The sequence below is a fragment of the Barbus barbus genome (genome assembly GCF_936440315.1).
Source record: "Barbus barbus genome assembly, chromosome: 40".
NCBI classification, from domain to species: domain Eukaryota; kingdom Metazoa; phylum Chordata; class Actinopteri; order Cypriniformes; family Cyprinidae; genus Barbus; species Barbus barbus.
This window is the reverse complement of record NC_136718.1, coordinates 26859230-26873553: the sequence shown is the minus strand read 5'-3', so window position 1 is coordinate 26873553 and position 14324 is coordinate 26859230. Positions and strand designations below refer to the sequence as shown.

General features: G+C 40.0%; 3 protein-coding genes across 5 annotated transcripts in view; all 3 read right to left on the bottom strand.

Moving 5' to 3' along the window:
• LOC306859227 (coiled-coil domain-containing protein 171-like) overlaps positions 1-14324 on the bottom strand; it is a 472225-nt gene that overhangs the window by 25542 nt on the left and 432359 nt on the right. The gene's annotated exons all lie outside the window — the stretch shown is intronic.
• On the bottom strand, positions 105-13282 carry tsc22d4 (TSC22 domain family member 4). Of its 3 annotated transcripts, none has more exons than XM_079400226.1 (5): positions 12849-13282; positions 10466-11375; positions 9093-9253; positions 1272-1323; positions 105-1002 (listed from the first exon to the last, which is right to left on the bottom strand). In XM_079400226.1, the coding sequence occupies exons 2-5, from the start codon at positions 11168-11170 to the stop codon at positions 862-864; spliced, it is 1059 nt and encodes a 352-aa protein (XP_079256352.1). In that variant the 5' UTR covers positions 11171-11375; positions 12849-13282; the 3' UTR covers positions 105-861. The 3 variants fall into 3 exon arrangements, with proteins under 3 accessions (XP_079256352.1, XP_079256351.1, XP_079256350.1); XM_079400225.1 differs by having other exon boundaries at positions 10466-11638; positions 12849-13270; XM_079400224.1 differs by having other exon boundaries at positions 10466-13282.
• mogat3a (monoacylglycerol O-acyltransferase 3a) overlaps positions 14081-14324 on the bottom strand; it is a 16412-nt gene continuing 16168 nt past the window's right edge. Inside the window, exon 7 of the mRNA XM_079400230.1 lies at positions 14081-14324. This exon is cut by the window's right edge and continues 313 nt beyond it. The gene's annotated coding sequence lies outside the window, so the exon portion shown is untranslated.

The window sequence follows — 14324 nt, the reverse complement described above, 5'->3', positions numbered from 1 at the left end:
TTTTTTTTTTCTGCCACATAATAATAAAAAATATATATATATAAAAAGGTCATTTTGACTTTTTTTCACAATTGTATTTTTTATCTTTTTATTTTTTGCAGTTATAAAATCACAATTCTGAGGGTTTTCCTGACTTTTTTCCCCTCAAATTTCTCGAACTCTAGATATCTGGACATTCTGTTATTTTGTGTCTGTCACAGAATGGAAAAAAAAAAGGTAATTGCTACTTTTTATCTCACAATATTGACTTTTCTTCTCAGAATTGCAAGTTTTAAACTTGCAACAGTGGTGAAACATCTCAAAAGTAAAAAATAAACGTTATATAAACTCGCAATTGAGATATAAAGTCAGAATTGCAAGAAAAAAGTTTTTTTTTTTTTATATCAAAAACAGGCTTCCATGGTTTCCAGTCAAAACTAGTTCAAACTCAACTTAATTCCACCCTATTCTCTGAGATGCTGTATTAATCTTGTTTTGAGGATGTTTGTGTTATCTCTGCAGTGAATTCAGCACACAGCTGGAGTAGAGAGAGTTATTTATTATTAGAGCAGTAATGCACTACAGATCAATCATTATTCAGCTAACAGAGAGTTAACTCAACTAAATCCCAACCAGTCCTGGTTTAACCATGGTAACATAAAGAGATGTATTAACCTAGTTGTGCTTTCACACACACACACACACACACACACACACACACACAGTAATAAATATAGGCACTGTTTAGGGCGTCATCAAAATCAACATTATTAAATGATCTCTTGATTAGTTGTTACTGCGTTTTAAGGCACTCAATACAGCACACATTCAACCGTTAAGTCCCTTTTCTCGCTGAACTACATCTCCCATGATGCACTTGGCTCAGTCTCTGTCCCGGAGGGCCCGCAGGATGTAGTTTTCTCTCTCCAGCTGAGCGTTTCTCTCCGACAGCTCTTTGATCTGCTCTCTAAGCACCTCCACCTCCTCTCGAACCGCCAGCATCAGGTGAGACTTCACCAGGTCCTGCAGACAAACACACATCTCATCAGAGCACGCATTCCTGGGGATTCGAACCCGGGACCCTGGTGTTGCGAGCGCCGTGATCTACTGCTTAAGCTGCACATTATATTATGAACACACACACACTTTAGAAGTTAAAACTGTCAAGTGTATTTAAATTACTAAAACTATTTTACAATACACACAACAAAGACCATATCTATATGTTCTGATTATTATTATTCTCTTCTTATTATTGAGGATGTTTCAGGATTATCTCTGAATGTTCTCACCATGGCTTGCTCGATCTTGTTGTCGATGGCGATCATGCTGCTGTTAGTTCCGCTGTAATAGAGTTGAACAGAGAAGAACTTTCATTCATTATTTCGATAATCAAATAAATAAACCTACAATTCACTGATTCAGCACAAAAACACAAAACAAAACAATCAGTAGATGGGTTTCCATTTCAGATTTGCGCAAAAGTTTTGCCATATTTTATAAATGTCGATAAAAAATCTATTGCGAATTGACAGCGTTTCTGTTAACCAATGTTATGCGACTAAAACTTAATTTTTTCCTCTCGCAACAAGTCATGTCGATGGATGTTGGTAGGTTTGCGTATATATCGCAGCCAACGCACTAGCCATCATTTTGAATCGACGGAGACGGAGATGTCTATCTTTAGCGAAGCAGCACAGAGAGATGCTTCTGAATCTTGATGGTCATGTTGGAGCGCAGTGTAAATAAGGAGTTATGCAAGCATTAATGGCAAGAAAATCCCCGTATACTTGAGAGCGGCAGTGCATGAGGTGTTTCCTAAAGAATGATCATGTGACTTATGTACGCCAGCTGACCTGTGAAAGCAAAAAAAAACTTTTCCATTGCAGTTTTGCAAAATATTCCTTTTTTGAATTGCTTGAACCACCTCATGTGAGCATAAAAACTTAAAAACGTTTTTTGATATATGGGAGTTTTTTGCGAAATTTATATGTTTCCATTTGCCGTTTTTTCAATTCGCACCATGCTTACTATGGTGTTTCTAGATTATTTCTAGACAGTTGCTATGCTGTTTCTAGATGGTTTCCAAGCAGTTTCTTGGCTATGTCTAGGCGGTTACTATGCTCTTTCTAGGTAGCTTCTAAGCTGTTACTAGGCAGTTTTTGGGCTGTTTCTAGGTGGTTGCTAGACGGTAACTAGGATTTTTATAGGTGGTTTCTTAAAAGTTTTATGCTGTTTCTAGACAGCTTCCAGACTTTTACTAGGTAGTTTCTAGGTGGTTGCTAGGGTGTTTAAAAATCGTTGCTATGCTGTTCCTAGGTAGTTTCTAGACTATTTCTAGACGGTTGCTATGCTGTTTCTAGGATGTTGGCAGATACTAGGTTGTTTGCACACAGTTACTATGTTGTTTCTAGGTGGTTGCTAGGCTGTTTAAAGGTGGTTTATAGGGTGTTTCCAAGCAGTCTCTCAGCTGTTACTAGGCAGTTTTTGGGGGCATTTCTAGAAACCTTCTAGGCAGTTTCTTAAAGGTTTCTAGAAATGGCTCGGGTCCCTCCTTCAATGTGCATCTGTGGGTTTTTTCAATTGTTTTCATGTCTAGCAAGTAAAAAGGTGCATCAGATGGGGAAGTTGTGGCCTAATGGTTAGAGAGTCGGACTTGTAATCCAAAGGTTGTGGGTTCGAGTCTCGGGCCGGCAGGGATTGTAGGTGGGGGGAGTGAATGTACAGCGCTCTCTCCACCCTCAATACCACGACTGAGGTGCCCTTGAGCAAGACACCGAACCCCCAACTGCTCCCCGGGCGCTGCAGCATAAAAAAAAATGCTCCGGGTGTGTGTGTTCACTGCTGTGTGTGTGTGTGTGCACTTTGGATGGGTTAAATGCAGAGCACAAATTCCGAGTATTTTTATAGGTGGTTTCTTAACAGTTTTAAGCTGTTCCTGGACAGTTTCCAGACTTTTCCAGTCACCATACTTGGCCATATGTCAAATCACTTTCATGACTTAAGTACAGTAGCAGCTCAGTCTCCTTAACAACACACGATTGAAGAACTCATTCACGTCTGAAGCACAAACGCTGCAGTGCTTTCTCTACACTGCTGAGCTGTAGAAAACAGGCTATTTGACTTAAACAGCAGCGGAGCACACACAGTCCTGACTGTATGTGTGTAACACTGATGCTATTGTTCTGAACTGCGCTGGCCAGCACATGGTTTTCATAACAGCAGCACACGACGCTCTCAGTCTCCACAGCCACAAATACATCATAAACCACCCAAAGAGAACCTCAAGTCACAGAATTATGCACAGACCGAACAAACCCAGTTACCTGTGGAAGAACAGCAGGAGGGAAAGGAGGGTGGAGTCAGAGGGGCGTGGCTTCTGTGTGTGAGTATTAGCCCCACCCCTTTCTGCTCTCAATGAACTCCAAACAGGATTTTGACATTGTCGATCGCTAACACAAGACGAGCCGGACCTGCAGGACGATCCGGGATTATTTTCTGAGATCTGACCAGCAGGTGGAGCTATGTGTGTTTCTGTGCATGAGAGCGTCTTTGAGCTGAAGCTGGGTTTGGATGAACACATTCGCTCTTGTTTTGGGATGGATGACGTTCTGAGGCCAGAAATTGTATTTTTGGGTGGTATACGTGGCGAGTGCTTGCTGCTGATTGGATCTTTGGTTTCTATGGAAACCGCCAAGCGATTGGCCCTCGGATAGTAATCGATCTTCCCCGTTGGCCAAGAATCGCAAACCCTTCTAACTCCTCCAGCGTCTCTCACACGTTCTCCTGCGAGGGGGCGTGGCCTATGAATCACAGGCGAGGGGGCGGGGCTCAGCAAGGAGGGGCGGGGCTCCAAGGTCAGGCTTGTTTTCTCGTTCTCTCTTTGTGTTTGTTCACACGGAGGGAGTGACAGAGGACGAGGCTGTTTTTTGCTTTCAAAAATGGATACCATCTTGCGTACGTTGACAAACATAGTGGATGATCAGCAGATCACACACAAACACACATGGAGAGTTACGCGCCATCAGGAAGAGTCATCATGAAACTGTTTCCTCCAACATCCGACCAGGATCTGACTCATTCACCAAAACGAAACACTCACATCAGCAGAACAAGAGTGACATTTACTGTGGCGCAAGACGAACAGTCATCAGCTGCTGATCCCGAGCATTTCTATGAGCGGTTAAATACACTACAAGTTACTAACAAAAATAGCTAAGTACATTGACGCTATTTAAAGGAGCGGTAGCCTATCTTTTAAAACTATGCAACTATTAAAAGATATAATTAATTTTTGTAATTACAGCAGCATTTATTTGAAAAAAAAGTTGAAAAAGCAGTGCACTCAGCGCTATTATTGTTAAATAAAACTAATGCTAAAAAGATTTAGATAATTTTTTGTTAATTGAAATAAAGCTGGAATTATATAAAATCTAAATATTAGATGAAGAAATTAGAAATGTCGCCTTGGCAACTAACTGAAATAAGCTTAAGGGTAAAACAAATAAAAACTAAAACCAAGTTAAAACTAAATAGTTACATAAAAAAGCACAATACACTACTAAAAATGTAACTAAATAAAAAATAAAAACTGAAGATATAAAAAACATAAGGTAATTTGAAATATAAATGAAACTACAATAGTTACTAACTAAAACCGGATGCACGGCAGTGTTTAATTAAAATTAACTACAAAAAAAGACAAGAAAATGCGCTGCAAAGAATGAACGGAGAACCATTCATTTCACTAAAAAATGCAGTGAAGTTACTAGCGTCCTTGAGCCTCGGTGACGTTCCTTCAGTTGCTTCATCACGAGACGCCCGTCGGTCTCTGGACGCCCCATTGTGCTGTAATCCGTCAATCCCAGAAATCCCCAAAATCCCAGCAGCAGCGGATGGATTAGAGTAATCTGGGGTGAAAGTCCATCTGTCTGAGCCGAAATCTCAGCGGATCTCCAGATCTCTGTTCTCCTGTCTCAGGCGCGAGTGTGTGTGTGTGTGTTCCCGTGTGACATGCAAACACACAGAACACATGTAAACATGCAGAGTCAAACACACACATCAACACTGCACTCTTTGATTCTGTTCTCCGCCCACTGTCCGCCGCAGCCAATCACGGCTCACGCTGGGATTCTCGGCCCGCCCACACAGATCCCAGCATTCCACACTCCACCCACTCCATCTGATATCACACACAAACACAGACCGCATCCGCGTTCACACACACAATACACCGCAGTACTAGTCAGATTTTGTTTTATTATCTGAAATATGTCACCCTGGAGCATAAAACCACTCATAAGGGGCAATTTTTGGAAATTGATTTATACATCATCTGTAGTAATCTTATGGGTTTGTTAGGATGGGATAATATTTGTCTGAGATACGACTATTAGAAAATCTGGAATCTGAGGGAGCAAAAACATCTAAATATTGAGAAAATCTCCTTTAAAGTTGTTCAAATGAAGTTCTTAGCAATGCATATTGCTAATCAAAAATGAAGTTTATGGTAGAAAATGTACTAAATATCTTGATGGAACATGATCTTAATATCCTAATGATTTTTGTCATAAAAGAGAAATGTATAATTTTGATCCATACAGTGTATTGTTGGCTATTGCTACAGATATACCTGTGTTACTGATGACTGCTTTTGTGCTGCAGGGATTTATGATTTTCCAAAGTGATTTATATAATGCAATTATCATCAAGCACGCAAAATAAATTTGGATTGGTAGTGAATGAGAGGAATATAATATAAGAATATAAGTTAATTAGTTTAGCGTAATTTACACATGCAAACACAAAACAAATCCTTTAAATTCAGTATTCAGAACAACAGAACTGAAAAATATAAGTATAAAACATACATAAAGTACAGTGGCATTCATTACAAACAACATTCACTCTAAACAGCAAAACCTTAACGAGTTTCCCTTTACATACATTTCTTTAGAATAAGGTTTCTTTATAATGAATGCCAGTTTATGTTTGTTTTATACTGATATTTAGTATCTGTTCTGAATGCTATTAAATGTACAGGGTTTGTTGTGAAGGGAACTAAAATACAAGTTTAATAAAGTTTTTATAAATTGTATTTAGCAGTATTTTGCATTATTTCTGAATGTAATAATAATAATTACAAAACAGGATCCTGATGTGTGCTTCAAGTCATGAAAACATAATGCTATTCACAATGTTATTAATAAATGATGTAATTCAAACATATAATCTTAAAGAAATTATCATTCTGTCATCATTTATCATGATTTTCCTTCTGCTGAACACAGAAGAAGATCTTCTGAAGAATGTTGGGAAGCAAACAACTTTGGACCCCATTGACTTTCATTATATGGACAATAACACTGAGGCTTTTCTCTAAATATCTCCTGCTGTGTTCCACAGAAGAAAGAAAATCATACAGGTTTTGAACATCATTTCTGATTCCCTAGCATGATTATTTTTGGGTGAACTCTGTTTTAACAGAATATGATTTATTTTCTTCTTCTGATTGTGGTGTGTTTGCTCAGCGCTGACACGCTGTTCCCATGTGAGCGGAGACACGGGAAATCAAGCAAATATTGATTATAGAATCAGATATCAGCCTCGACACAGATCAGACACAGATCCGCTCGAGAATCTCAAACCATAGAACAACAGAAACCAGACGCCTGGCTGTGTGTGCGCGTGCGTTTGTGTCTTTGCATATGTGTGTGTGTGCATGTCAGTGTTTGCGTGTGAGTTTGTGTGTGTGCGTGCGTTTGCATGTATGTGTGTGTGAGTGTGTGTGTGTGAGTGTGTGTGTGTGAGTTTGTGTGTCTTTGCATATGTGTGTGTGTGCATGTCAGTGTTTGCGTGTGAGTTTGTGTGTGTGCGTGCGTTTGCATGTATGTGTGTGTGAGTGTGTGTGAGTGTGTGTGTGTGAGTTTGTGTGTCTTTGCATATGTGTGTGTGTGCATGTCAGTGTTTGCGTGTGTGTGCGTGAGTTTGTGTGTGCATGTCAGTGTGTGTGTGTGTGTGTGTGTGTGTTTGTGTGTGTGCGTTTGTGTGTCTTTGCATATGTGTGTGTGTGCATGTCAGTGTTTGCGTGTGTGTGCGTGAGTTTGTGTGTGCATGTCAGTGTGTGTGTGTGTGTGTGTGTGTTTGTGTGTGTGCGTTTGTGTGTCTTTGCATATGTGTGTGTGTGCATGTCAGTGTTTGCGTGTGAGTTTGTGTGTGTGCGTGCGTTTGCATGTATGTGTGTGTGAGTGTGTGTGTGTGTGAGTGTGTGAGTGTGAGTTTGTGTGTCTTTGCATATGTGTGTGTGTGTGCATGTCAGTGTTTGCGTGTGTGTGCATGAGTTTGTGTGTGCATGTCAGTGTGTGTGTGTGTGTGTGTGTGTGTTTGTGTGTGTGTGTGTGTTTGTTCAGCTATCTGATCTGTGATCCACGACACCACATCAGTGTGATACGACAGTTTAAAACACACTCGATGATAAGAATCACACTCACACACACGCACTTCTCCACCGCTCAGTTTTTCTCTGCCGTTCTACTTTCTTTCTAACTCTCCTCCTTCATGAATGGCGCCTCTATTCCTGCACTAATGCAGCTTTAAACTCAGAGAACGACAGAATGAAGGGGAAAATAAACATGAAGGCCAGAAACATGATTCACACAATACACACTCCAGCCGTTCACCCAACAAACACACGCTTCACGTGCGTGAACAATGCAGAAATAACTCATGCGCTCGAGTGAGTGTGTTCAAGACGCACAAGCGCTGGTTGGTGTGTGTGTGTGTGTGTGTGTGTGTGACTGAGGTATTTCCTCTGGGTCTGTGACAGTAAGCACTACGGTGTGAAAACACTCATCAGGGCCTCAAGAAACCCCGAGCATCACCTTTCCAACCACTCAACTCACTAAAAATACAAACGCACTCAACTCACACCTAAATATAGCAGAGCAACAACTGGTTTATGTGTGAGCCAGAGAGACAGGTTCATCCACCGTCACACTGCTGTCTCATCCACATCTTCACACCAAAGTAAAGGTGGCTCTGGGTCTGAGAAAGCAGCACTTTAAACCTCAAATCAGGAACCAGAAACATCAGTAGACACACAGCAGGACAAACAGAACACGATCCATCTAATGTGACACGCATTTATGCAATAAAGGCAGAAATATATGACTTTGGATATTAAATGTGTTCTCAAAACTCATAAATACAGAGCCCTTAAATGGACGTGGTAATGGAAAGGAAAAACTGTGTTTCAACTATATTTCGGTCACAAAGTTTTGTTTCCTTCCGAAACGCTGTGTTCACGTACAAACGTTGTATGAGCTCATGCAAAAGCATTGAGATGTTTGTTTACAATATAATAAATATGACTCATCTAAAATGTTTTTCGTCACCGTGTTCCTTTTTGAGGAAAACACATTTTGTGGGTTGGTCAGTCAATCATGTCATCAATCGGCTCTGAAGTCGTAACTAATGCGCAACCATTCTGAAACATTTACAGATTAACTATGCGATAAAATCAGTGGATTCTGATTGGCTGTTATAGTTGTGCTGTGGACTAAGTCTCAAACCCAAAGAGATATTCTTTCTAAAAGTTCAGATTCGTCCAAGCCTTCCTAAAACGCCTCATTTAAACACGCCCCCACAAATCTATGTCACTGTGTGGGAAGATTTGCATAAGACCGCCCCAAATGTTTATGCAAAGAAAGGAGGAGTAAGTTTTATTCTCGCTGTAGTATTGTTGTCGCGGAGACGCTGTGTGTTTCCAAATATGGTAAGGGGTGTAACATTTCTGTCACACGCTTGAGGTATTCGGCCAATCACAAGGCACTGGATAGCTGGCCAATCAGAGCACAGCGTGCTTCTCAGAACAATGAGCTTTGTAAAAATGAACATGTTTCAGAAAGGCTAGGCAGAGAGGAGCACCAATAATGTACAGTATGTAGAAAATAATGTTTTTTTACCTTAAACCACGTAAACATTGCATTACACAAAATACACAAAATATTGTTCTTTTTAGCATTGTCATATGACCCCTTTAAGTGTAGTTTACAGTCATGTACGACATACAGAACCAAAGCATGATCACTTTTTATTCTAAAGACTCGTCTCACCCGTCGTCTCCCACAAACTCAAAGGCTTGGCTCATGCCGAACATGGACTGCGCCAGCGCGAGAGCGGACGGCGTCTGGATGGGCGTCAGCGCGGGATAGAAGGGACTGTCCCGACCCAGGTGAGGTCTGGGCGACGCCGGCTGCGAGCGGGTGGTCCGAAGCTGCCAAAAGAAAACGTACGCAAGACTTTGAGTAAGAACAGGGTTTCTGCAGGATTTTAAGCTCAAATTTAAGGCTTTTTAAGACTTGTACAAATATAATTAATACCATATGACCACAGGTAGGACAATGTCTATAGTAACATGTTAAACTGTAAAAAGCTAATTGTGAGATAAACTTGCAGTCAAGACAAAAAAACAAGTCCGGAACTGCAGATATAAACTCAAAAATGCTAAAAAAAAGTCAACTGTGGGATAAAAAGTTGCAATTTTGAGAAAAAAAATAGTATGAATTAAGAATTGAGATGAAGTATATCATTGTGATATAAAGTCATAATTGTGAGGGAAAAAGTCAAATATGACTATTGGTTTTTTTTTGCAATTTTGAGGGAAAAAAGACAGAATTGTAAAATATAAACTACAGAAAACTAAACTCTATAGTTATATATATATATATATATATATATATATATATAAAATCTGTGTGAAAAATAATCAGGCTTTTGTAATAAATCTGAGTAATTTTAGAGATAATTTGGTTATATCTACTGCTTTGATTCAAGTTTTCACAAAAACAAAAAGATTTATAAAATGATACACTTCACATTTCAGCCTTTAAACCATCTTTAAGACAATGGATGAGTCAAAAGTATTCATTTAAACAATTATTATCAATAAGTTATTATATGAATTACATAACTTATAAACAATTTACTGTTTATATTTTTATAATGTATTATTTTCTTATCAAATCAGCAAGTTCACATTTACAGCTCTTTGTGCATGATAAAAACATGGGTCGATTTCCGCATTCATTCTCTGCCAGCAGGAGGCGCTGTTGGGATGGCAGAAATATATATATATTTACATTCATATACACACACACACATATGTATACACACATACATATATATATATATATTTTCATGGTAACGGCTGTAAACAAAGCAGCACAGCACTGGACTTTGAAATGTGCAGCGCTCATGTTCATTTAATGAAATCATAGCCTTTTGAAGTTTTATCGCCACATTAATCTGTATCGCAATTCTGGTCTTTCCATCCCCGAATATAAAACCTCTTAATATCATAATTAAGCCTTTCATGTACAATTTAAGATTTTTTATGTCCTTAAATTTGATACAACTAAATTAAAGACTTTTTAAGGAAACCCTGAAGAAACACACGAATGAATTAGATGATTGTGCGGTTGCTCACCTTGCTGACAGCGTCCATGTCGAATCGTAGTGGGGCAGGTATGTTGCGCATCCGGGGCGTGATCGGCAACCTGATTGGCTGCGTGTCATGTGTGGGCGAGGGCGGGCCGCTGTGGGCGGAGTCTGTCCGGCATTGGGTCAGCAGGTGGGGGGTGCCCTGCGAGTGTACCATGTGACCTGTCTGCACGCCCAACGGTTTGAGTCTGGCTCCACCCACTGCTCCTTCAGCTCCACCCAGCCCGACCGTCTCTAAGGACTCCAGTGAGTGTGCGTGTCTCATGCTATCAATCACACGGCGTAACCCTCGCTCCTCGACTTCCCTCTCAATCACATCCATGCATGTCCAGCGGCCGCGTTTATACGGCTCGCCGGGTCCTTGATCCAAACGCACAACGCGGAAACGCGACGCCCCGTCCAGCGAACTTTGCTTTCTAGCCGTGACGGGCGTGGCTGGCTGACTGGAGCTCTGTTGCGTCTGGAGGGCGGGGTTATGGCGCAGAGACAGCCCATTGGATAGGATTTGAGTGGGCGATGTAGTCTGGCTTCTGGGGCTCCTCCCATGGGCGGGGTTTCTGGCAGAAGGGGGCGTGGCTCTTTGAGTTCCAGGGCTGAGGAGCTCTGCCGGATGGTTTTCTCCAGAACCCTGATTGTAGTCCGATGTGACGCTGGTGATTTGAAAACCACTCCGTTTCTTTCCGCCACTCATTCTGGACTGAGCGGTGTGACGTTAAGTGCTCCAAACTCTATCTTTGTTCATTATTTTACAGTAGAAACCAACCGGCAAAAAGCTTTAAGAAACCAATGTCCTAACCATTCCAAAGCAAGACTGGTTTTCTTCCACTCAGTCTCTCGGGTCAATCTGGATAAGATAAATCATATTCTCTGTCCTCAGGTGAACTCCCAGGTAAAATCTGTCAAAACCAAAAAGTTAAACAAATTTATTCCATTGCACTTGGCTCTGTCGTCCTTCTCCCTGCGGCTGTTTCGAGTATAACTGCAGCCAGTACAGTAACAAGAGCAGTTTCTCTGCCCAGCGGTTGCGCAAGTCTCGGCTCTGATGGCTGTTTCCTCTGGCAGTCGTGCAATATGTGCGTTCACAGCTCAGGACACAATACAGAGACTCCTGATCACCATGCATGCACTGATCTGATTCTTTCAAGATCAAACATCCTATCTGAGAGATGGTAAGAAAATAAACACCGTAATTAGGGCGTTTTACGTGGTTTCTTGCTGCAGCTCAAGGCCTGAACGTGTCAGGACATCATTTTAGGTCTGCAGGACAAGTTTGGCAACTACAAAAGCAAGAAGTTCTGTTTCCATCAACAGTGATCTGTGCGTTAAAAACCCAAACGGAGAAGAGAAACTCAGCAACTGAACCTGCAAAGAATCAAACTCAATCTCTGGAGTTATGGTCCTGACTGCTCATTTGGTTCAAATGAAAAGTGAATCATGCATTTATAACTTCAATTAAAGCTAGAGCAAGAAACTCAAACAATTTAAATAGAATTAAACTCTAAATGTTAGTTTTGCCTGCACATTTGATTTGAATGAAAAATGAGCATGCTTTTAATCAAATTAAAACTACAGCAGGAGAAAAAGTTCAGCAATTTTCAACAAAATCTAAAAACACTTACAGCGCAAAACTTGTATTGCTACATAGATTCAAATTAAAACCAGATCATGCATTTAACTTCAAATTAAAACTGGAGCAAGTGGAAAGCTTCAGCAATTTTGTGCTGAACTTTAAGAGTGAAATTTTTCAATGTTACAGTTCTGGCATCATATTTGGATAAAATTAGAAAAGATCATGCCTCAAACCTCAAATTAAAACAGGAGCGAGTGTAAAATGAACTCTATGGCCGGTTTCAGGGATTAGACTAAACCGAGATTATGCCATAGTTCAATTAAGACATTTAAGTAATTTTTATAAACATGCCTTAGAAAAAAACATTCCTGGTGTGCATTTTGAGACCAAATAAATGCACTGATATATTTTAAGATCAGTCAGAGCAAGTTTCTTTCAGTTGAAACAACTCAGATTTAGTATTTAGTCTGGGATTAGGTTTAAATCTCAAATGTTACACTATTGTTGCAAATTTGATTTCAAGTTTTTAATATTTAATTAAACCTGCAGGACGTCCATTATTCTGCACGTCAAAACTCCAATGATGCCCAAAACGTGCATATAATCAAACTATGCTTATTACAGTTCTGGGATGCACCGGTTGATTCGAATTCAAACCGGAGTCAGATTTGATTCAGAACAGAATCCCGCACGTTCAGCGTCCCCAGTGACGTCACCGAACGCGCTCCTCTATCGCCTAAAGCAAATACCCACACATACAGAAGCATTGCACAACACCACTGAAACCTGATTTACTTACAGCAAACTAACCCGCATCGGCTCAACAGATGACGAGAATCAGAGCAGAGAACCAACACAATCAGAGCCCCCAGAGTCTGTAATCCCTTTAAAGAGTCACGGTGTACATTTTGTGAACTTTAACACAATAAAGACTCAAAAAAGTGTGCGAGTGATAAAGAGAATATTCCGTTAAAATAAAAACAAACGTAAAAATCCCGTTAGATTCCAGCAGACTGATTGAGATTGATCATCCACACCCGAGAACTTTCTTTATTCTGCATCAGATTCACGCAATAATCTACGAGAAACGCCGCGGCTTCGCTCTTCTTGAGCAGTTTCTGACTGGGTTTTCTTTAAAGCGACACTGAACTCAGATTTACAGATTAATTCTCCTCCTGCGAAACTGTTGACAACTTTCCATCACCCGGAAGTTCCGCCTCCGCATCCTACTATGGCGAAGAGCTCATGAATATTAATCAGGCTGCGCGACCAATCAGTGACGGGCTGACGCGATTAATATTCATGAGCTCATCCTTCGCTTTAGTGCGATTGGAAATTTTGACAGACGCGCTGAAACTTTATTTGTTGTGAGTTAAGAAATTAGACAATTAGACTTAACAAAAACAAACTGCAGCTTCGGTGCAAATTAACATCAGGCTCAATATACATTTGAAGCGATGAGCAAAATAAAGCGAAATCAAGTTAAAGAGACGCGTGCTCACGCTGCCACCTAGCGACTATATCAAAGAAGCGCATTTTCATCACATGTGACCCTGGAGCACAAAACCAGTCAGTCAGTTTTTTTAAAACCGATTTAACATCAGCTGAATAAATAATCTTTCCATTGATGTATGGTTTGTTAGGATAGGACAATATTTGTCTGAGATACAACTATTTGAAAATCTGGAATCTGAGGGAGCAAAAAAATCTAAATATTGAGAAAATCTCCTTTAAAGTTGTTCAAATGAAGTTCTTAGCAATGCATATTACTAATCAGAAATTAAGTTTTGATATATTTACGGTAGGAAATTTACAAAATATCTTCATGGAACATGATCTTAATATCCTAATGATTTTTGTCATAAAAGAGAAATGTATAATTTTGAAGCATACAATATATTGTTGGCTATTGCTACAGATATACCTGTGTTACTCATGACTGCTTTTGTGCTGCAGGGACACTTATAGAATACAAATAACATATAAAAATGTTACTAGGCAGTGTAGTTCCTTAAGTAAACACATACAATTGTGAAAAAGCACTAATTTATTTGTTTTAATTTTTCTGAATCAATTCACAATTCCTGATTAAAGACCAAAGTAACCCACTTAACCACCTGATATACATCAACAATAAACATTATAAATGCACATCTTCCAACCTGTCAATAGTGTTCAAGTACAGTAACAATAGTTATGGATATGACCGTGCAACTCCCATAATGCATCAGTATTTTATTTGCATAACCACATTATGTTGGAACTAGATATTCTA